The sequence below is a fragment of the Xyrauchen texanus genome, chromosome 15 (genome assembly GCF_025860055.1).
Source record: "Xyrauchen texanus isolate HMW12.3.18 chromosome 15, RBS_HiC_50CHRs, whole genome shotgun sequence".
Taxonomy (NCBI): Eukaryota; Metazoa; Chordata; class Actinopteri; order Cypriniformes; family Catostomidae; genus Xyrauchen; species Xyrauchen texanus.
Window position 1 is genome coordinate 34591034 of NC_068290.1, and position 25230 is coordinate 34616263.

The 25230-nt window shown below is 37.6% G+C and overlaps 1 protein-coding gene across 5 annotated transcripts in view; it reads left to right on the forward strand.

Moving 5' to 3' along the window:
• LOC127655805 (protein MTSS 1-like) overlaps positions 1–25230 on the forward strand; it is a 103099-nt gene that overhangs the window by 68889 nt on the left and 8980 nt on the right. For 3 of the 5 annotated variants that reach the window (XM_052143785.1, XM_052143787.1, XM_052143788.1), the window contains 5 exons: positions 8617–8774; positions 9072–9179; positions 13990–14087; positions 21193–21403; positions 24136–24246. In XM_052143785.1, coding sequence (XP_051999745.1) covers positions 8617–8774; positions 9072–9179; positions 13990–14087; positions 21193–21403; positions 24136–24246 — 686 coding nt within the window. The remainder of the gene's footprint in view (positions 1–8616; positions 8775–9071; positions 9180–13989; positions 14088–21192; positions 21404–24135; positions 24247–25230) is intronic. The other 2 variants (XM_052143786.1, XM_052143789.1) reach the window with 1 other exon arrangement.

Below are 25230 nucleotides of genomic sequence, written 5' to 3' on the forward strand. Positions count from 1 at the left end.
AAATAGTTTCATTTTCTTAATTTTATCTTCTGATTTTGTAGAGAAATATGTCATGGACATGTTCTTCACAGGCTTTGTGAATTTTCTGTCATTTCCTTACAGATTATTGGCATTTTTTGGCTTGTAATGGAAGCATCCAGCACTTTAGTTTACTTTGTGACTTGTGCAAACATTCTTCGGTTCCATGACTAAATAAATAGCAGACATTTCTGTAATCATACACAACACTTTTGGTGTCATTGAAAAAAACGTGCACAATTATTTTGCTGTCTGTTTTTGGACATGCATTACTGAAATCTAATCAAAAGAAAGTACTTTCTCACATAACACATAATTAACGTAAAGCCAACGTCACCTAGAGTCCCAAGAAACGTGTTTTTCCAGACTACAATGCACTCTGTGTATACAACGAAATATATGTCTCAACCCTTACCCCAAACAGGAAGGACACATATGAGAAACAGACTCCTGAGTGCTCTTAGAAGAGCATATTACTATACATAACAAGTGACAAAGACTCTCAGTCTTCATTATAGTGGCTGTGGGACAAATTAAAAAACAAAGAAAATGAAGTATCAGCATACTTGATATGAAACAGAGAGGTGTTTGAAATTAACCAGACCACTCTATTGTCTGTGCTCACATTCTTCATGTGCTTAAGCTCATACTAGGGTTGAGTTTCTGTACAGCGATGTGATTTTAGTCACAAGACTGACAAAAGCATTTCCTTTTTGCACCTTTACTCCCTTTTCTATTCCATGCCATCATTTGCACCTGTTATAACCAGCAGATGCCCTTGGTAAGTTTGTGTGTGTGTGTGTGTGTGTGTGTGTGTGTGTGTGTGTGTGTGTGTGTGTGTGTGTGTGTGTGTGTGTGTGTGTGTGTGTGTGTGTGTGTGTGTGTGTGTGTGTGTGTGTGTGTGTGTGTGTGTCCAATGACCTTTTTGTGCTCTCTTAAGATCCAGCTAGTCTGCTAGTATCTCATTTTGCCTCCTCATGCCCAGTGACTGGTCAGTTCTCATCTCACCACATCTCCTTCTGTGTGGTCCGCTTTTTCCCCTTTGCCTCATGGGCTGTGCTCTGTTTTCCTGGTTTATCAGTGCCTACTGCCACTAAACCACAAAAACAGCAATTTAGAAGCAGAAAAAGTTAAGATTTTCCACTGTATGTGTTTAAACTGATAAGTATAGACACTGCTGACTGTTGTGTAATGGAAAGAGGGGTTTGGGGGGTTAGCTACTTTTTAAGTAAACTACTTTTTAAAGGAAAGGCGTGTAATTTCTTAGGCAGTAGCCACACCAAATGGAATTACAAAAATAAAGACAGTTTTCCCAAGCACTTCCCCATCTGCTATTGATCAGACAAACAGATAGTCCCGCCCCAAATTCACACCATTGTTTGAGCTAATGCTGCTTTCTCAGGCTTGTCAGGATACATAACATAGCACTGGTCTCGTAGAATCTCATTAGTATGCCTACATTTATGCAAAATTATTTTCTCGCTACTTGTATGTATTGCTGCACTGTCCTGGTGAAATAAACTCTAGAGCACTACAAAAACATTGTAAAACACAAATCATGAGTTAAACAGCAGATTACCAGTATATAAACACTTTTTCGCTCTGTTCCTCAAACAATGCTTTCTTATGACATTCACTCAATTCACTTCAATAACTATTAATAGGCATATTATGGAGATGTAATTAAATATATAATTAATTTGGACCGTTGTTTTTAAATGGAAAGTACAGTATGGTATATGAAATCGCTTTTTTATGGAATGTATGGTGATAACTTTTAAATCGACAGCTTTTTAAACTCAACAGTCTCAACCACAACAGATTAAATATCAATGGGTTTAATAAAGGTATATTGGTGTGGTTTTTGCTTTGATTAAATATCACAAGCTTATCTGTAAGTTAATAGTGTTTCCTATTCCATATGTTCTGGCGATGACCCTGTGAAGATTGCAGTCTTTAATCGCACACTAAATGTAGTTTTTATTTGCTCTTCAGAGTTTTTAAAATGTGTGACATGAAGACATAAACTCCAGCTATAATAATTTGAGACATTGCATAACTTTACCTTAAAATAACTGATAACAATGTCATTCCCTAGTTGCAGCTCATATCCAATTTTAAGAGGGAAAATAACAAGAAACCTGCTGGGTCTGAAATCATTTCATTGTCATATAGAAACTAGACAAACTGGGAGAATCCACTTCTCCAACCTCTGTCCCTTGCATTGATGTAATACTACACAAACTTCCGAAAGTTTTAAAATCTGTCACACCCCCTCTCTCTTTTGCATGCACGCACATCATCTCTCACTCAAACGCACATGATGAACGAGGTGGTGTCCCACCAACCAACTGGTGTTTGTAGAGGATGTGATTGGTTCTTATGACAATTCATTATTTTGAGCCAGTCACAATGTCCTGTTTGTAAAGTTACAGAATCGAACAACTTACATCAAAAATATGGCGACACTTGCTGCTGCTGAGAAGTGCTTAAACTTGCATCTTGGCGATTTTTACTGCATTTTAGCGATGTTACTTCTGACGAGAGCTGCAACAAATAAAGATAATCCCAGAAGCTATCTCTCTCAGTTGATGAGTTTCCCTCATTTGATCCCTCAAAAACAAACTCACACACGCATGCAAAAATGCACTAACTTGTTACTCCAGTAAAGCACCTCAAGCCTCACTATCCTCCGTTGCTAGTTCTAATGTAACGTTTTCGAACTAGCAACAAAAGCTTGAGCTGCATCGGAGCAAGACGCTGAATCCGTGGCGGAAGAAAGTAGTTCCACTCACGAGCGTTTTGGGGACGAAAATTAGAAAATGTCTTGAGATAAAACCCTGAACGATGTCTTAAGGTGTGGTAACTGTGAAATAAGCAGAATAATTGAAAACGGACTGTTGAATTATTATTTTAAAAATGTACACTGTAGTGCAATGGTCAATCCTCTGCGCATCGTGACCGCATTACCATTTTGGTGAGTATTATTTTTCAATACGTCAATGGTCTGTCATCAATTATTCCTTTCACAGTAAAGACCAGTTGTAGTTTTATGTTGCGTTTCATTCTGAATGTTTATTGAATACTTGATATCCCACTGCTGTTAAAATGTTTTAAAGCTGTTTTAAAGCACAGAATGTTCTTAATTTTTTTTATTTATTTTTTTATTTTTAATCTATTTCTTTTCATTACTGTTTTTTATTGTTATTTTATTACTGACTGTTTTAGACAAGTTTTTTTAAAGTTCAATAAATGCATGATGTTTCCAGTCAATGAGTGTTAAATAATCGTGATCTCAATATTGACCAAAATAATCATGATTATGATTTTTGCCATAATCAAGCAGCCCTAGTAGGGAGGTTGTTTTAGTTAACTCAATAGAACATTAACCTTAAAAACTTGATTACTCGCTTTTAGCGCCACTCAGTGGATATTTCACCTCGGAACTGCGTATGTAAGGTACAGTGTAATGTAATTTTGCAAAAATGTCACCACAGTCACATCATTTTCATGAGATCAGTCTCAACGTTTTGAAAGTGCCACAGTGTTTTCACTTTTTGGGGAAATCAGCCTATCAATGACTTACTTATAGTTGTCTTTCCACATTAAGCATGTATAAGAGAAAGTAAACTCCACTGATATAATAAGGTTCCACTGGACACAATTCCTTCAAGTTTTATGGTCTTTTATCCCCCTTGTCTTAAAGCTTGAAGGGAATTTTTCAAACGCATGGGATCTGTTTTTGAAAATTTCCTAGGGTCAAATGTCAGCTTAACACATTGCTGTCATTCCCTCTGCTCGTGTTTTGTTCAGGCCAGAATTTCTGTTTGACTGAAAGGACTTGAAAGCCTCGTTAAATATCATGGATGTGTTTGTCTGACCTGGGGTCAGTAGGCGGAAGACTGTGATTGTGAGACACGTGTGTGTTCATCTTGAGAAAGTCTTACAGCTGATCACCTCACACAGCTGCTTTAAAAGTCTTCATGAAATAATAATTGAGTTTTGTGGCTTTTAGTCTATCATCTATATGCTTGCATACTCCAAAAAATTTACAAAATATAGTGGAGCAGATAAACACATTAAAAATTGACAGTATCTTTCAGTAAATGGGCAGTTTGCAGGGCCATAAATATTTTTTGTCCAATAAAACAAGAATGTTCCCTCCCCCTTAATATCACCACCGACTAGCAATAGCATGCAGCAAATTGTGGTTTTGCCAGGTTCTGACGTAAACTAAAGACATGTCCTTCGAGCCCTTCAATGTGTCTTGCCCCAGCTCCCTGTTTCAATAGGAAATATGTCAACACTGCATATGTCAAATCATTTCATGGGGTCATTAAATCAACATGAAATCAAAATGGATCCTATTTATTTTCTTAATACACATTCCTGATCTTATTGTGAATATGGGCTGTATTACTGCACTATTACTGTGCATTCATAAAGTATTCAGACCCCTTAATTGTTTTCATATTTTGTTATTTTGTAGCCATATGCTAAAAAGCTTTTTTTTCACATCCATCTACACTCCATACCCCATTATTACTTTGCAAATTAATTAAAAAGAACAAACAGATATATCACATTGACATAAGTATTCAGATCCTTTGCTATGACACTTACAATTCTGCTCGGGTGCATCCCATTTCTCTGGATCATCTTTGAGATGTTTCAACTTTGATTTGAGTCCAACTGTGGCAAATTCAGTTGATTGGACATAATTAGGAACAGCACATACACCTGTCTATATAAGGTCTCATAGCTGACAATACATATCAGAGTAAAACCCAAGCCATGAGGACAAAGTAAGTGCCTGCAGAGCTCAGAGACAGGATTGTGTCAAGGCACAGATCTGGGGAAGGCTACAATACAATTTCGGCTGAATTGAAGGTTCTCAAGAGCACAGTGGCCTTCATTATTCCTAAATGGAAGAAGTTTGGAACCACCAGGAATCTTCCTAGAGCTGGCTGGTAAGAGAGGTGACCCAATAACCTGATGGTCACTCTGTTGAGCTCCAGAGATCATGTGTGGAGATAGGAGAAACTTGTGGAGATGGGGGAAATTTGCAGAAGGACAACCATCACTGCAACACTCCACCAATCTGGGTTTTTTGGCAGTGGCCAGACAGAAGAATCTCCTCAGTGCAAGACATGTAAAAAAAATACATATTAAGTCCTGCGGTCCTTGCTACTTAAAGGAATAGTTTAAACAAATAGCATGCAGCCTTCTGAGTGATGAACACATTTGTTTTATGTTCACTGAACATGCTGCATTTAGTAAAATAAAGTCCTCGCAACTTTAAATCAACTTCAATAAATTAAAACTGGACCTGCATCAATAAAGAATACTGTAACAATAAATCAAACAAAAGTGAAATAAAGTGTAAATTGTGCTGCTTTTTTTTTGGCTTCTGGATCTTTGAGACCAATTTTAACAAGATAATTACAAACTAAACATTTGCCGAACTCTGCACTTGAAAGAGAAACGCAGATTTTGAAAAGGATCTGACAAATTTGTCAAAATTAGCGCATTAACGCATTTGATTAATAAAAAAGCGTAATGCATTCATAACACTGACGCACACACCACAAATACACACATAAGTGATTCAGTGTCAGTGATAACATGATGGGGAAGGAGCTCTTTAAGCTATTTGTCGAACAAAACAAGCCTAGTTGGAACTTGTGACAGAAATCACGTATTTTTCAGCCTCTGTAAGGTGCATAAAATTACCACAGAAGCACGCCTAGTCTTAACTACTGCATGTGTTGAGCTGTTTAGAATTGTAAATCATAATTTTGCAGACGAAACATTACTGGAAATCTGATCTGTGTTTTCTGACCCAAATTTAAAAAGCTATGTAAACACAGTCTGCCTCCACTGGAATCCCAAACAAGTTGTGCATGAACAGCAGAAATCTGACATCAAGGCGTTGTAGCTTTCTCATGGAAAAGGAAGAGAGAGAGAGCGAGAGAGAGAGAGGAGACAGCCATATCAGTAATGGCTCCATCATGATTACTGTGTAATGGGATTTGTCAATCAAAGATCAGCGAGTTAGTGTTAATTAACCCTGGTTAATCCTTCCCCTACACTCTCTTTCATCTCGCACAGTCCTCAAGCTTCTGTGTTCAATGCTCTCTATATGTCTCCCATGGTGTCCTGCATGTGAACAAATATACACTGGTATGCTACACTGGCAGGTTGTCGCTGGTCTTACACTGGGCCTGTACCTTCAGTGTCTGTGTGCTGTGTTGTTGCTTGATGGCTATTTATTTATTTATTTTAGCTGTATCCTGGATTAAAGTCGCATGTGGATCCCTTCTTTCACCTTGTGTAAGGATAGGGTTGGTCCTCAGACTGCTTAGATCTTAAATCATCACAATTATTTTTCAAATTCTGTAATCCTAAATATTAAACTTTGGTACGCTGTTCATCCTGTACCATTTTTACTACCCACATAAAAGATCATTCATGTGGCTTGTTGAGAAGAGGTTTGCTGTTGATTTTCAAAGCAATCAGAAAGGGTTTCAAGCCATATTTGGGGACCAATATATCATAGAGACTTAAAGATGGGCACAAGAACACCAGCTTGATCTGTTGAAAATTGTTATTGTGGCAACACTTTTGCGAAATGATATTTCATGGTTCTTACATGTTTTGTGGTCGTTCTGAGATGAAATGTCCACTGTGTGGTGCTAAAAGCGAGTTCATTGTTCTGCCAAACAGATTAGGTTTTAAACTCTATTGAGTTTGAAAACAACAAAACCTAACTCCCTACCATAAACCTTATTCCTAAACCTAACCAATAGTGTCACAAAAAGCAAATGTGACATGAAAAACACAATTGCTAATAGCAAACAAGTCATTTTGTGGTGCTTTTATGGCACCTTCGTCTCACGTATAAACTATCGTGCACTTCAGAAATCTTACCCTGGTCCTTTGTATCACAAGTGGAGTGCTCTCGGTTGAGCTACCGTGAAAGTTGATCACATTTGAACAAATTTGGAAATGTAATTGGTTATGTAATTTAAACGTCATGCGCTATAGTGTTTAGATGTCATAAGATGGCATTGTGCGAGGAAAGGGCAAAATGTGCATGTTATGAAATTTATAATTTGCCGTTTTACTCACACATTGTGTGATAAGTCTTTGTTGTAGCGCCTCTAGTGTTCATTTCACGAGTTGTGTAAGAATCATTTTGCAAAAATTAAGGTATAGTAATGTGTTTCTATGAGAGCAGGTTGCAGCACACAACTGCAATCTGCTAACAACCAATCAGAACATTTTAGCAACCACATAGCAATTACCCAGAACCAGATTTGGTGATCGTGCACTGGCAAGCACCATCTGAACAAAAAAGTTTATAGTTTTGATTGTTGTCACTCTTTCAAGGTGTGTTGTATGAGTGTAAAATCAAAAGGAAATCACTTGTTTACAGATAAGTAACAGAACCAAGTAATATACAATCTCAAAATAAATGGTGGAGATTAAAAGCAAAATTGTTACTTCTTAAGTGTGCTCATCAAGGGATTCCATTTAATTGTACTTGAAGGGTTCCCTTTGACCCAAATAGTATGTACAAATAGATTATAATTCTCTTTTAAATGTCAGTTTGAGTTTCCAGCCCCATCATTCACAATTTCCACCAGTCAGCCCTCTAGGAATTCTCATAACAAAGCCAAACCGAGCTAAAATTGCCATTTTCAGTCTACAAATGTATACTATCCCTTTAGTGTTGATCACTCTAGAAACCAAAGTGGAGTTGTTTCCGTATCGTTATTAATTAACCAGAATGTAAAAGAAACCTCATTAACTAGTAGCTGCATTGCTTACTACCCTGTATTCAGTGACCCAACCTAAAATATCTAAGGGACACACTCATCCTGGATGTTATCCAGACTTGTGGCCTAATACTTCTGCTTATCTCAACCCATGATGAAGGCTTGTTGAAGGTCATGGAGCGCAATGAATACAGGACAGCTGACTCTCCCAGTTCATGTCCTCAGGATGCACTATTATATTAGGCAGAGCATTTCTAAAGTATGTGGGACCTGAAAACCAACACACCACTTATTTGTGACGATGGATGGTGCACCAAACCGCTGAGAAGAGACAGGACACATTTAGCATAGGATGATATGGCCTAGGCTTAGGTTATTCCAGGGGTAATGGACGATACGTAGAGGGATGTTGACTTGTGAGATACTCCACAATGAAAGTCGTGGCACTTCGAACTTGCATGTAGATCTAGCATCCCTCTTTTCAACTTGTGGGAGGATAAGTTTGATCCTATCCATTTCAGGCTTTTATAAACCCTCCAAAAATTCTGTAACTCGCAAAATGAAATATTTGCGAATTAGATTTCATCATGATGCATAGCTACGTTTAAATGCCCGACAATTGAGAAATGCTTTTTTTCTCGAATATTGGTGTAGTTATGTCATCTACCAGCAGGGGCAATCTGGACCATACTAACCAGCCAAACCTAACTTAGTGAGACTTGGGAGGCTAACTATTGAAATCTGGGTTGAAGTGGGGTGATATGGCAATTTGAAATGATCCAGTTGTGTTTAGTTATTGTTATGCTGTGTGTTGCAGGGAGAGGAGACATCCAGCCACAGTTGGACAGTGCCATGCAGGACGTCAGTGATAAATATCTGCTGCTGGAGGAGACAGAGAAGCAGGCGGTCAGGAAAGCTCTGATCGACGAGAGGGGACGATTCTGTGCTTTTGTATCTATGCTTAAGCCTGTGGTGGTGAGCTGCCTTTTTGTCCCATTTCATTCTTAAAACATTATTTACCTGGGACAAATGGAAATCTCACCCAAAAAATGTCTAATATCTATCATGTGATACTGTATGGTTCTCTCTAATGAGTTCCACAAGCCAAACAAATCTGCCAAAACCATTTTTCTGTCAGTTTTATGGTTTCAAGATTAACATGATTAACTCTACATAATGAATATACCAGCACAATTATCCTCAAAGAAAAAAATCACATAAAACTTCTCTCATTATTTACTCACTCTAATAACTTATAATCTTTTCTGTCAGGATGAAGAGATGTCTATGCTTGGAGAGATCATTCACTTGCAGACCATTGCTGATGACCTGAAGGCCTTGACCATGGACCCCCACAAACTGCCACCTGCCAGCGAGCAGGTCAGTGGATGTTTTGTCTGGCCCGTTTGCCAAATCATTTTAACATTTTATCATAATTAGGCATTCTTGGGTACAGAGATGAAGTATATACATACAAATAGCAGTGTTTTAACGTTTAATGTTCGAATGAAAAAGTAGTTGGTGTGGTACAATCAGATAGTGTGGAGAAGTGCTTAAAGTAAAGTTTCTTGTTCAGAACAAATTAAGCTTTTGTGGCATAATGCTGATTACCACAAAAATAATTTGGACTCATTCCTCTTTAAAAAAAATAATTTTAAATTATAATAATTGCTTGGTCATTAAGGCACTTACAATGGAAGTAAACAAGGCTAGTCCGCATTATGTTAATATACCCACTGTTTCAAAAGTACTTAAACTTAATTAAGACTTAAACATCATGGGATCTTTTTTTGTAAATTATCAAAGCACATCGCTATGCGCTTAGACCGTCAAGTCATGTCATTTTTATTTGTGTAGCGCTTTTTACAGCACATCGTTTCAAAGCAGCTTTACAGGAAATCATGCATTAACATAAATAAACACAAAAAATGAAACTGTAATATCTATAATGTCTGAGTCATCATTGTGTAGTTTGACTAAATGTGATACTAAAATGTGTACAGAAATTCAATAATTAAATAATAATTGTATTTAGAACCCCAGTGAGCAAGCTGAAGGTGACTGTGGCAAGGAACACAAAACTCCATAAGATGTTGATTAATGGAGAAAAATAACCTTGGGAAAACCAGGCTCACTGTGGGGGCCAGTTCCCCTCTGGCTAACATCATGAGTATAATGTAAATATTACTTATGTATAGTGCAAGTCATGGTTTAAAATGATTAAACTAAGTAAGGGTTAAAGGTCAGTGTTTAAACAAAGATTTTATATGAACTGTAAGATTAATCACCAATGTCTTTGAAGTCCATCCTGGATTAACTGCAGAAGTTCACATAGATGCAATTGTCCTTGTTAATTGGCTGATGTTGGCAATTTATTGATAGTCTATGTATTCCATTTCAAGAGTGTAGTCCATCATTAGATAGAGGTGATGCAGACAGAGATCAGTGAGGTGCATCGCAGTTCAACCGGCAGGTCATTTTGGTGAGTTTCGGTGAGGTCTATCCTAAGTCCAAGGTTCAGGCAGTGGCAAATGAAGTGATGTCTAGTTAGCACTGGCTGTAGTTTGTCGTCATCTCTCAGTGATTCATAGCAGTGGAGTCCGACACCAAGCAGGAACAGAGCTGGATCTGGCCGGCTCTGGTATGAATCCCGAGGTTGAGACAGGGAAACAAATAGAATAATATTATCATAGATTCCATTCAATTCATTGCAGAGTTATAGATCACGATCAATGATTCTGGTTCTGGCAGACCTAACTAAAGCAGCCTAATTGTGAGCTGAAGGATAAATTAGGTGTATGTCTGGCTAAATAGATGAGTCTTTAGTCTAGAATTAAACTGAGGGAGTGTGTCTGCATCTCAAACAGTTTTAGGGAGACTATTCCATAGTTTAGGAGCCAAATGTGAAAAGGATCTACCTCCTTATGAGGATTTTGATATCATAGGAACTATTAACAGGCCAGAATTTTGCGATTGTAGTGAACGTGGTGGAATATAGCGTGGTAGAAGGTCACTTAAGTACTGTGGAGCTAGACCATTCAAAGTTTCGTTTGTAGTTAACAGAATTTAATAATGAATACGAAACAGGTAGCCAATGTAACGATGATAAAATGGGGCTAATATGATCATAGTTCTTGGTTCTAGTCAGCACTCCGGCTGCTGCATTTTGAACCAATTTAAGTATATTTATTGATCTTGCTGGAAATCCTCCCAGTAATGCATTACAATAATCTAGTCTTGAGGTCATGAAGGCATGAATTAGTTTTTCGGCATTAGCAACAGAGCATGTGTCATAGTTTAGCAATATTTCTTAGGTGGAAGAATGTTGTTCTACAAACATTGGTAATTTGATTTTCAAAGGACAGATTGACACCTAAGTTCTTCGCTATTCAAATGATGTAACAGTACATCAATCGAGAGTCAAATTAGGTTTTTGGTCCAATAATTAATACCTCTGTTTTGTCAGAATTGAGTAGAATGACATTTCTGGCCATCCAATCTTTAATTTCATTGATACACTGCTAATTTGGAGATTTGTGAATTTTCGTTGGGTTTAGAAGAAATATAAAGTTGGTTGTTGTCTGCTTAACAGTGGAAACGTATTCTATAATTCCTGATAATATTTCCCAGGGGAAGCATGTTTAAGGAAAGCAGAGACCCTGAATCCATCTGCAACAGCTTATCCAATTTTTGTGAGAGCGCTAATTCTAAGTGCAATTCTCGTGCCAGCGCAAAGTCGGCGTGGGTGGGAGTGTTTGCGTTATCTGTGGGTGTATGCGTGCAGTCTGCGTGTATTGTATGTTAATGAAGTCGCGCAAAGCACAATTGACTATTTTACTGAGAAACATAACATTGCGCTAAGACTTTCAAAAGCAGGTCTGTTTGCAGTGAAAAGTCTAAACTCAGTTCCTGCACTTGCAGTTTAGAGATTTCACCAGCAGGTGGTAATAAACTTCATGTCCATACTCTGAAAATAATGTGGAACATCTAAATATGTCCATGGCGATCATTGTTGTAGAGGTTTTATGAAACAAATATTTATGAGATTTGTGTTAAACTGTCTCAAGGTCATTGTTTATTTTCATCATTGTTATTATTATGTTGATATTTACAGATGTACATATGATCTAATTAATATTGGTATTTTTAATTCCGAGTGATTTGTAAGTAACTTGAAAAAGGGTCCGTGGAAGAAGTTGGACAGAGTAAAATGTTTATTTATTATTATTTATTTTTTTACCAATTCGTTATTTTGATAATATTTTCATTTAGTTTGAAGTATAATTTGAATTAAGAAATATTAATAGTTTCATTGATTTGTGTGTTAAAATAGATAATGTGTTAATACTAGCCATGATTTATGTCAGTAGATGAAAATGATTAATAATACTTACATTCTTTATAATTAAATTCTGACGTGAATCACATTTTCCATGCATATAAAAGGAGCGTGTCACTCATAGAAATATGCCTGATATTCAACAGGTACGAAGTTAATGCACAAAAGAATGTACAGTATTACATATTTCTATTCTTCTAATTCTTCTAGTACATTAACACTACCAACTTCTTATGAATGTGCTGTCTTTGTTTATATCGCTGGTGCTTGACAGGGTATGACTATAATAAGATGCAGACGTGCTGGAGACTTGGCGCATGCTGAAACGAAAATACCAAAACTTCCTGGCCTCTGTGTGTATGACTTATGGCATATCACTGTGCTTAGCGCTAGCGCTCTTAAAATACAGCCTCCTACATATTAACATGACTGTTTTCGTGTGCTAAAATCATTTGCTAACCTGTGTAAAGTTCTGTTCAATATATAACATTTTTGCCATGTCAACATTACACTAGTAAGGCTTGTAATTCTAGTAACTTTCACACGGTGTCAGCACAACGATACCAAGAATGTAGGTTACGTTACTTTGCGCCTACAACACTGATTGGACATTTTGCTGTCGTCTCAAACCAACTGAAGTACACAAACTTGTCTGCTTCCTGTTGTCTGCATACTGTATGTTCATGATGTCTGAAGACAAAAAGCCAGAAACAGTCTAAATAAAAGCTGTCGGCTACATATTTACTTGACGTTATGGGTGTGACAACACGCTTTATGTACTGGCAACACGCTCAGGAATAACTCAAGTTAATCCACCTAGAACAGTACTCCCACCGCAGATTGGTAATTTAGACAACTTTTCAAGTCGAATAATTGATGTAAGTGCTTTTATAGAATATGAGCAAAATAAATCTACCTACCCTCTGAAATCTGGCACTGTTCACTTCCATTGTAAGTGCCTTAATCTAACCCTTCTTTTTTTCTTTTTTTAAATGAGTAGGGATAATTGTTTGTGGTAATCAACATTATGGAACAAATACTGTTGTTTAACTTGTATTGAACTCAGAACATTCCCTTAAAACTCAAGACAAGTAACCAGAATTATGCTGGTTCGATCACCGCAAAGAGCGAGCCATGAGTTTTCACCATTGTGCCCTTAACGCTAAAGGATTACCCATGTCTCACGAAAGTTGCAGAAAAAATTCCACCAGGCCAGTTAATGTGGTCATAAATCAATAATTATTATATTGTACATTAGTTTAAGTTTAAAGATGCTATAATAATATACTGTGTCAACACCTCTCATGTTCAGTGGAACATGCCATTTATATCAGATCAGCCATCAGACTACTGTTTATTTTAATATTTGAGTTTCTATGTGATTGTTACTATTACTGTCTTCTGTAACATGGTAGAATACAATTCTCCACCACCATTCGTCTCACGTGTCGTAAATGTGGTGATTGCAGGAGCAGTCTGTTGTCTTCATTGTGGTAGAACAGCATAGTTGGAAACTAGACAACTTTTTTGCATTATGAGTGCCCGCTGAAGGCCCAGGGGTGTGCAAGCCCTCAGGTTGATAGATATTGCTGAAACATACTACATTAGTCAGTTTCCCATGTTTATGTTTGTCCTGTGGCGATTTGTCAAATTGTAATTGCCTGTGCGTGACAATGTTCACTCTTTTTGTAGAGAGTTTGTAGACCTGTAATCTAGGCAAAGAGTGCCTAGTTTATAGAAGCTCAAATAAAAATACAATTGCATTGATTTATTAACGTGTGTGTGTGTGTGTGTGTGTGTGTGTGTGTGTGTGTGTGTGTGTGTGTGTGTGTGTGTGTGTGTGTCGCACAGGTCATACATGATCTAAAAGGTTCAGACTACACCTGGTCCTATCAGACTCCTCCATCTTCTCCCAGTACCACTATATCCAGGAAGTCTAGTATGTGCAGGTAAGTGTCACGCTAAAGTTTAGAACTGTTTTATGATGTTATTGATAGATTGCAATAGGACTTCATTTAAAGATGTTTTTAATACTTCACTAGACCATTCTGGTAAATAGAGAGAGAAAGAGAGTTTTGAACTATTTACTCTGCTTATAAAAGCCTGTTTGGATACTGTTTTTGCATTGCCTCATGTTGGTACCTGTTTTTGTATTATTAGAATTGTTTTTATTAAATTAGTCTGTAAGCTTTTGTTGGCAGAGAGGTAGTAAATAGAACTGCATATGAATGTCACAAATTTGCATGTTCCAACACGGCATGTTTATACTAAAGTTTGTTTGTGTGTGTTGGAACGTTACAGCATGCGGTCAAAGAATTTGTCCTAGTTTGCTGTAAATAGGATATGTGCAAAATGAGATATGAGGGTGGAAATGCTCAAATGCTTGATAGGTTATTATTACACTGCCTGTGAAGGATATTTTTTCTCTAACTATCAATTATATATAGAAATGATGTATCTAATTTGTTAGCGATAGACAGATATATGGGCCAGGCTGATAAATCAAATTCTACCAACAGCCTTGTCAATGGATGACACACATTTTGTGTTTTCAAATCTTTTTTTGTGAATTTCGAGAGAATATTTTGTAAAAATATATATATATATATATATATATATATATATATATATATATATATATATATATATATATATAATATTATTTTATGTATTTTTTATCAGTGAATGGGTAGTTCAAAAGACATGAAATCATTTTGAAAGTTGTACTTTTATGTGAAATCCTATTTACATTTAAAACTATTTTTAAAAAACATTTTGGAAGTTATTTTATAATTTTATTAAGGCCAGTTTTATTATACTGACCTCATATGGATTTAGAGATTTTGTGGAATATTTTTACTTAAATTAATTTGGTACTCTGCCGAACCATATAAAATTAACTAAAAGGAAGAGAAAAACATGGTAAGACTTGGTGACCAGTTACAGGGCCTAAAATAAAAAATTTCCTTTTACATTCATATACAGTATTAAGAAAAAGTATGTGAACCCATTGGAATTACCTGCATTTATGTATACATTTGTTTTACAATCTGGTTTGATCTTTATCTAAGATATAATAATGAACAAACACAATCTGTTTAATCTAATAGCACACAAATTATTGTATTGGTAATGTTGAATACATCATTCAAACTTTAACAGTGCTGTGGAAAAAGTATGTGAACCCCCAGGCTTATGACGTCAACCAAAGCTAATTAGAGTCAGGAGTTCGCAAACCTGGCATCCAGTTTTTGATGGTGTGGGTTAGAGCTACTTTGACTTATACTCAAACATTTTGAGTTTGCTATTTACAAGAAACATCTGCTGACATGGACCATGCCTTGCGAAATAGAGATCTCAAAAGACCTACGATCAAGAATTGTTGCTTTGCATAAAGCTGGAAAGGGTTGCAAAGTTATCTTGAAAAGCTTAGATAATTATCTTTCCACAGTTAGACAAATAGTCTATAAATAAAAACTTTTTAGTATTATGGCTACTCTCCCTAGAAGTGGCCATCCAGCTAAGATGACTTAAAGGGCACACCACAGAATGCTCAATGAGGTAAAAAAAAAGAACCCTAGAGTGACAGCTAAAGACTTGAAGGAATCATTGGAATGGAATCATTGGCTACCACACCTGGAGTTCGCTAGTTCGAATCCCATGGTGTGCTGAGTGACTCCAGCCAGGACTCCTAAGCAACTAAATTGGCCCGGTTGCTAGGGAGGATAGAGTCACATGGGGCAACCTCGTCGTGGTCGCTATAATGTGGTTCGTTCTCTGTGGGGCGCGTGGTGAGTTGAGCGTGGATGCCACGGTGGATGGCGTGAAGCTTCCAGACTTGCTATGTCTCCGTGGCAACATGCTCAACAAGCCACGTGATAAGATGCACGGGTTGATGGTCTCTGGCGCGGAGGCAGCTGGGATTCGTCCTCTGCCACCTGGATTGAGGAAAGTCGCTACGTGTCCAAGAGGACATAAAAGTGCATTGGGAATTAGGCATTCCAAATTGGGTGAAAAATTTGGAATGCCCAAAACTACCCCCTGATGAATCTAAGGTTGAATTGTTTGGGAAGAACACGCAGCACTATGTATGGCATAAAAAGGGCACCACATACAAAGTTGAAAACATAATCTCAGCGGGGAAGTACGGTGGAGGGAGCGAGGAGGATCGACCAGTTATTAAATCCAAGTGTTTTTCCACTAAACTGTGAATGTTTTATTGAATGTGTTTGATAAAGACATGAAGTATTGTTGTTAGTTTAAGCACATTGTGTTTTTCTATACTTGTGACTTTGATGAAGATGAAATCACATTATGACCAATTTTTTCAGAAAACCAGCTAATTCCAAAGGGTTCACATACTTTTTCTTGCCATTGTAAATTTTAACCTAAAGTCTTGAAGTTGATTAAAAAAAAAAGTCCACTACCTGTATTATGTACATATCAGTTGCTATATTTATATTTAATTAGGCCATACCACATATATTTTACCACCCCTCTCTCTAGTTATTAGTATCACCCATTGAAAAACCCAGTAAACCACTAGCATCCAATATAAATCTGTATTGAATGAATCATTTAACATGTAACTTTTTAAAGAGAACTTATGAATTGTCTTCCAGAGGAAGCAATCTAGGATGATCAACTAATCTTACCATTCTCAGTAACTGAAAGCTGAAATATAATACTGATCTGGAAACAGTGCTCATCATATTAGATTTTTTTACGTAATGACCCTTCATACCAAAACCCCTGACCCTCTGTGTCCAGCTTTGTGAATTGGTCGTCATTCTCTTTTGAACAGTTTCACTTGAAACAGTTTGTAAGGTGACGCTGCATTGTTGTGTCTGGTCCGCTGTTGGATTTCCACTCTGATAAAGCAACAGCAGTCAAATCACACAATGCAGCTGGCAAGAACTCCATATTCACAGCTTTAAGTGGCAAATGCACGCTCTTTAATGACCACAATGCTCTTGTCTCGCCTGCAGGAGCTCCGAGCATGATAAATGTGCTTGCTGACACGGCTTCTGCCTCTCTGTCTCTTCTTATGTTGATGTATTCCACCATTATACTATTCCCTTTAGGAAAAGTGCTGGCCAAGGGTGCTGATTTTAGAACAAGTAGCTAAAAATAGCAATCAGGGCACAATGTAATTATCTTCTATCACATCATTGGACTGCTATTAATCTAGAGCTCTTCATTCTCTGAGCCCTCTGGTCATAATCTACTGTTCTTTTTTCAAATCTGTGTAATTCTTCACATACATTGAAATAACATTACCACCTACTGACCCATTGAAGCAGTTATGAATTAGTTTGAGACCTGGTTTTCAGCAATAATTAGTTGTGTTTACTAAGGGAAGTATCACTGTTACTATTGCTCATACTTAGAGAGAGATTTGAACAAACCTTCGGCATGTAACTCATCTTGCACCATTTGTGCCATAAACATGACTGATACAAGCTCAAATTAAGTGGCTTGTTAAAAGGTGTGTTATTACTTTACAATGCATTCAGATGTATGACTTATTCCTGGTGAACAGTTGGAAAATCCCATGTATTCGTATTTTAGGAGGCATTAATACAGATTTTTATCTTACCACTAGAAGTTCTCCAAAGTTTTTGTGCTGAAAACCTTTTTACATAACTGCTAAGAACAAGTTTTACTAACGAATAGGGGGAAATCTTAATGTGAGAGTAAAGGCGGAGTTGACCTCTTTGCTACGGATGACGTCACGTTCTATGACCCCACTTTCTTAAATCGGCCAAAATGATTGGGTGACAAGAAACCACTATTTGTCAGTAGATTCATTATAGACAGACTAATTACAGACAGAATTAGCCTATACTGTATATAGCCTATATATAATATTATATAACATGTGTTGTTTCGGTTCGTGGGAGAAGTAATTTCTTCTCTAAGTTTCCAATAATGAAAACACCCTTGTGATTCAGACGACACTCTTTAAAAGGTCAATGTCATAATAACTCGATTGCATTGTGAATTGACGACAGCAGCCATGCTTTTAATTGTTTGTGATTCACTCTTAATGATTTAGTAGTCCTCAGGAAGACTTCTAAGTAGACGTGAGTTTAGGCTACTTTTAATTTTAAAATGCTCCAAGAATTACTCTCAAATAAAACATTAAGGAAACAAAGCACCTTAGCAACAGTGACAACCTTAAGCACCATAGCAACCAAGTTTCAGAACTATATTAAACACTAGTTAGCAAGTAGCAACAATCTACTAACTACCCAAAACATCCTGCCAACCGCAACAACCTTGAACAGCTTCACAACAATGTAGCAACACTCTACCAACCACCCAAAACACCTTAGCAACCACAACAACCTTGAATAGCATAGCAACCAAGTAGCAACACTCTACTAACTACTGAAAACACCCTAGAAGCTGAAATACTGTCATCTTTAATAGCTTAGCAACCAAGTAGCAACACTACCAACCACACACAAAAAAAAAAACATTTCAACCGCAACATTCTTGAACAGCTTAGCAGCCAAGTAGGAACTATCTACCAACCACCCAAAACACTCTAGCAACCACAACAACCATGAGCAGCTTAGCAACCTTGCGGCAACACTCTACTAACCACCCAAAACACCCTAGCAACCACAACATCCTTGAACAGCTTAACAACCGAGTAGTAACACTCTACTAACTACTGAAAACACCCTAGAAGCTGAAATAATCTTTAACACCTTAGCAACAAAGTAGCAACACTCTACCAACCACGCAAAATATATCAACTGCAACAATTTTGAACAGCTTAGCAACCAAGTAGGAACAATCTACCAACAACCCAAAACACCCTAGCAACCGCAACAACCTTGAATAGCTTAGCAACCAAGTAGCAACACCCTACCAACCATGCAAAACACCCTAGCAACTACAACACCCTTGAACAGCTTAGCAACCAAGGAGCAACACTCTACCAACCACCCAAAACACCCTAGCAATCACAACAACCATGAACAGCTTAGCAACAAAGTAGCAACGCTCTATCAACCACCCAAAACACCCTAGCAACCACAACAATCTTGAACAGCTTGGCAACTAAGTAGCAACACTCTACCAACCATCCAAAACACCCTAACAACCTCAACAACCTTGAACAGCTTAGCAACCAAAGCAATAGGCCCTTTTCACAATGACGTCAGATAACTTCCGCTTTTCCACAAAGCAGTGTAAACGTACTTCCGTTTTAACTTACGCGCGCTGGTTAAATTTACTTCAGGAAAACACAGAAGGTGATCACCGACAATACGAAAGGTAAAATTAAAATAATAATAATATTTACGTATGTAGCGTTATTGGTTCTTATATTTAGATTATTTTGATGACGTTAATGATCATTTCCAGTAACTTATTGCATTCTTTAACGTGTTACTATATTTTCATGGTTTTTAATAAACAATGTTGTGAAGCATTCTGTAAAAAGTTTATCCAGAGTAAAATGAATTTACATCTTAACCAATAAAAGAAAGAGAATATCTTTAAAACTTGCCATTTTTTTTATTTACATATTTGGTAATAGCATTTATGTGAGATGAAGGAAACTAATACAACACTTTCATAGCAGCTCAAAGCTACAAACAAGGTTGAAAACATGAAGTGTAGCATGAAATTTAACCTGATAATAGAAACATGAAAATAAGTCTTTCCTGCACAACAATTTTACATTTCATTGGAGTAATTGAACAAACTTAAGGTTTTACAGTAAGTCCATGAACTTTGAACACCTACTTTATTTTAACATCACACAGCATATTTCTCAGTCTTTTTGTCCTCAAACAACCCTCTTCTGTTTTTTAAATGTAAGGTTGTCATCTAGATTTTGGTGCACCACACTCATTGACATCAGGCTGAGAAACACACTGAACCACAATGGAACTTTGTGGGATAACGTTACTGCAAAGTGTCTGCAACCGCAGCAGAACATGAAAATCAGAAAAACCTGAAGGTGATGAGCCTCCTCATTTTTCCTCATGGACCTGTGACAACGCCCTCTCACTGTCACCTCATCGACAACTACATTCGAAACTATTCCAATGCAATGTTTTGGTGAAAGGGCACATTAACCATGAATGCGTTACTGACATTTATCTAACAATACACAATCTGTAGCTAACATCAGTAATAAACATGATTGCAACAAGAGTTTACAGGTCTGTATTACAGTAAATTAATTAAGAATATGGACTTTCACTGCAGGAGAGAAAGCTAACAACTATCGTTATCCTAACTCCTCCGCTAACGTAATTTGACCGGGACAATACAAAATGCTTACCTTCATACGCAAACCGGTACTGCTCAATGAAGAATTTGTATCCTTTGTCAAGTTTGGAACGTGTTGTAAGTGAAAAGTTGTCTGCAAGTCGCTGTACATCATCTAGATGTATTTTTGGCAGGTGTCGAAGGGACTGGGTAAACTCCATAGCATTCCACTATGCTGGCGGAAGTAAACATACACTGCTTTGAGTCAGAACGGAAGTTGCGTGACGTCACGTGAAAAGGGCCTATACTCTACCAACCATGCAAAACACCCTAGCAACTGCAACAACCTTGAACAGCTTAACAACCAATGCAACAATCTACCAATCACCAAAAACATCCTAGCAACCACAGCAACCTTGAACCCAAGTAGCAACACTCTAACAACAATTCAAAACACCCTGTTAGCATCCTACCTATTCACTAAAAAACACTAATATTCTTAGCAATGCCCTGTAAACCACCCATAACTCCATAGAATTATGACTGAGTTTTTCATGTGCAAGCACCACTAACAGTTTATTGTAAATATTTAAAAAGTAAAAATCTAGTTGTCCAATTAAAGTTGTACTTCTGGGAAAGAGCAGTTCTGTTCACCTTGATTTTACGTGTTCACATCTCACATTTCACATTTGGTTTGTTTGTCCTTGCCTGCGGCATTTGGTTTGTGTGGAGTGTTAATGGTTCCTGGTCTCCTCCCCCCTCTCTGTTTTGTTCCCTGCCTGTGCCCCGCCCCCTCCACTCCGGCTCTGTCTCTAACAGCAGTCTGAACAGTGTGAACAGTAGTGACTCCAGATCCAGTGGGTCGCACTCTCACTCCCCTTCCCCACACTATCGCTATCGCAGCTCAACACTGCCACAGCAAGCCCCGGTGCGCCTCTCCAGCATCTCTTCACACGACTCTGGCTTCATCTCACAAGACGCCTTCCAGTCCAAGTCACCGTCCCCCATGCCCTCTGAATCTGCTCCGCAGGTAAGAGCTCAAAAGTAGACATATCCTGAATTATCACAGACCACCTGTAGTAATGCCCTTATTTCTTACAAATGCTCTTTATTTTCTGTGGTCCAAAACGTATTTGGATTCTTAAGTCAAGAGTCAATCATTTTTACATCTTAATATCAAGAAGCCTTCTCAACCCACCTCTTAACTGTTAACCCAGTGTAAAAGTTCACCCATAGTGTTTTTTGTCTTGTCATGTAAGTGCTTGAAAGAAGACAGTGTCTCGTTTCATTGCTTTGGGCTGCACATCCATCGTTAAAATGCCCTGTAGCAGTCATCTTAAGCTCAAGTCTAGTGTTAGTGTCGGTCAACAAACCAAGAGACTCACTGCAGGGAGTGGGGCTTTACTCTGTGGTTCATTCCCATGTCAGGTCATAGCCAATTACGCGTAGTCAAGAACAAGTTGAACAGGTGCCTCTAGACTGTCATTGCGAAAACTTTAACTGAGTTTGCTGAATTGATCCTCTCTTGAGAAACAGGGTGGGTTATACAACTGGAGGAAATTTACAGAAAGAATCAGTTGGCCATCAATTTGCAAGGTTTTTCTGTTGAAAAGTTTTGAACACAAACAATTGGTGTATTTTTTGAAAATTGGACTTAAGATGATCTGAGCCAATTTTCGTGTAGAAACAGTACACAAATCCAGGTTATTCCAGATTTCGCAACCTATTTCCATAGAATCCAGCCATAAATAGAAATGGCTGAATAAGAAGAAGACTAACACATACTATAGGTGCCTATGCATCTTTGGTTCTTGACCCCTAAAAGTGAGAAAAAAAGGAATGTGATACAGATGTTGAGTTTAAACAAAAACATGAAAGCATAAAAAAAGCATAGACAAGATAAAAAACTACAAGAATATTAGACCCTGTGGCATTTTAGACTTCCTGTTTACATTGCCAATGATTTGTCTTTGCCTCCTGCTATGTTCATAGGTCTCCTGCATCGCTGTGCACACTTTACCACTTTCCTGCCCCTCTCAAACTTTCCCATGATCACTGGATCACTCATGCAAGTGCAGCTAGTCTAGTGCAAGGTTTGAAAATAAATTGGCTCGTCCTCTATGAAAATACCCTACAAAGTCACCAAAAAAATCTGGTAAATGTTGCCCCTCTGTCTTTTGAGGGAATTGAAGCAGCCTTCTAGGTGCCTGAGGAAACATGACTACATTCCGAGAAGAAACTATGGTTTCAAAACAGTCATGAGACTTTAAGTTCACCCTAAGTGGAGCATTTGAGATGCTAACCACAACTCTGCTTGGCAAAGTTGTGTCCGGGTTCAGTGGAGCCGGGATTTGAGGTTTGCGATGCTTTGCTAGTGATATCATCCAAGATCGACTGGCCCCCTAAATTAGGTCCCAGCATGGTCTCAGAGCTTCCAATATCCGTGGCTACCCCGCTCAATTAGAAAGAACTTTAGCGGTTAAGCAGCTGCCTTTCACTGGATCTGCACCTCTCACAAGCTCTGTATAGTTGTTTGCTTTTTTCAGTTTTCCTTAATCCAAGAATCTGACAAACATGTGGTTCAATTTGACTCTCGCTAAATGAAACTGATGTCACTGTTTTTCTGCCTCAGGCCTGGTTCACACCGCACTTGAAAGCTGCACATATATAAAAGGGATTGATTTCATGACGATCAAGATTGTAATAGTTTTCAATGGCCAACTCCCGGTAACCATTTTATAATTGATAGCGTCATTAAAAGAAAAACCCACAATTCACTTGACTTCCTGCATAGGGCCTTAGTTTTGTTACACAGCAGTATCACTGTCAGTGTGAAAGCTCAACGCAAACTGCTACTTTGCTTACACACTGCTTGTGTGTGCGGTGTAAAACAGGGGCCAGTTGCATAAACATAGCCATTAACTTAAGACTGCGTGTAACAATTAGTTTGACTAGCTAAAGATGCCATAGAAAGCCTGTTGCATAAAACAAGCTCACAGTTGTCTGTAGTAAGTCTAATTTGCATTGCATTGTGGGAAAAGTAAGACACTAAACAGCTTTAAAATAAATGGCCGACAGTGGATGTTCAATACAGTTTTCATTCGCTGAAAATATTTGCATATTAGAGGAACACAGTGCTTCAAAATGGATTCGAATGAAAAAAAAATTGATTTTAACCCAAATAATAAAAAACACATGACATTTTGTTACCATCGTTGAAGTCAAAGTCTTCTACAAAGTCTCAACTGAAGCCCCCACTGGCAACATTGAATATAAACAAAAGTTATCCTAGAGGTGTGCTGTCTTACGTTTTGGTCTTAAATTAGAAATAAAGTTTTGCAACTGACTGAAAAGAAATTAGACCATCATTTTAGACGACTAACTAGTAAGACTAGTCTATAACATTTTTATGCAACCAGCCCCAGGCCTTAGATTTGGCATACTAATTCTTCTTCTGGAAGCTCAGAATCTTTTTTTTGTGTAGTTTTCTGACATTTGTATTTATTTTACAGCCTCTAACCACACGCTTTATTTGCTTTTCTCTGTCTCTTTCTCTATTTGTGTGTCTAAACATGTTGTCTGTGTGCTGTGGCCTCCTTTTTGCTTCTTCGTGTATGTGCTGCTCTGGTTTGTGTGTGTGTGTGTGTGTGTATACACTGAATGCTTTCACTTGGGTGTGTTTTCTTACACATGTGTATGTGTGAACTTGTTTCTGCGTGCGCTGTTGTTTTCTATGTTTTTCGGCTGCTTTGCATGCTGTAGACTACCTCCATCTCTGCTTCCTCGGATACTTCTGAGACCTGTCAATCAATCAGCGAGTGCAGTTCTACCAGTTCCATTGACTCAGGTGGAGCCACTGCCTGCTCAGAGAAGGTGAACCCCCCCTTTGACCCTTATGTCATTTAGCAACACCATTTAGTACAGTGCCACCCACTTTTTCAGTGAACTTGGTGCCGAAAGTTTTTTCCTTAAATACTTAAATAAAGAGTTCCAACAACACCAATCATCTCAGAAAGAAATCACAACATTAAAAACTGAAAAATATTTGAAAATCCGAAAAAGATAAAAGGTACAGGACAGTGTACTCTGAATGAAATAATATATTCAAAAATCAATGTTAGACTATGAAACTGTTGACTTTTGTCAATAGTTAATATTATTGTCTTTGATTATAAGTATAATAACTATATTTTACATTTATTGTGAAATATTTTGAAATGTACAAATATACAGTACAAGAGTAGTTTAAAAGTGTAGGAAGTCCAGGTCGATTACGTCATTTGCAATGCTTCATGGGAGTGTGTGGTTGCTGCTTGGGCTAGCTCTTTTTGTGCGATTTGCTTGCTGTGATTCTCTGGTTGGTTGAGCTCTCATAAGGATTATGGGTAGTGTAGTTCTTCATAGGGAAATCAGATTTGAAACATGATTATTTAAAAAAAAAAGTTAAAATCAAGAACTGGAGATGTTTCTTATGCATTAGACACTTACTTGACAAAAGCCATTTCAAAAAATGGTTGGGACAATGTTGGCAAAGGCAAAAAGTGGTATCGACAAATCCCACCCATCCCTCCCGTGGCATATACCATTACCAGTGTTGGGTAATTTACTCTTTTAAAAAGTGCATTAAACATTACATGAATGAAATAAACATTAAATCTAACAGCAATGAAAGTGCAAAATGTTATCATTCAAAACACCAAGACATGAAGTTCATTTTAAGTGCATAAAACAGTAATGGCAACATCTTTGCTGTTGATTTTATGGTCATTAATGTTTCGCTAAGGTCAAAGCTTTCATCTAAAAACACTGAAACATTTTTAACACTTACTGCTTACTGATAGTCCATTGGCTATTCTG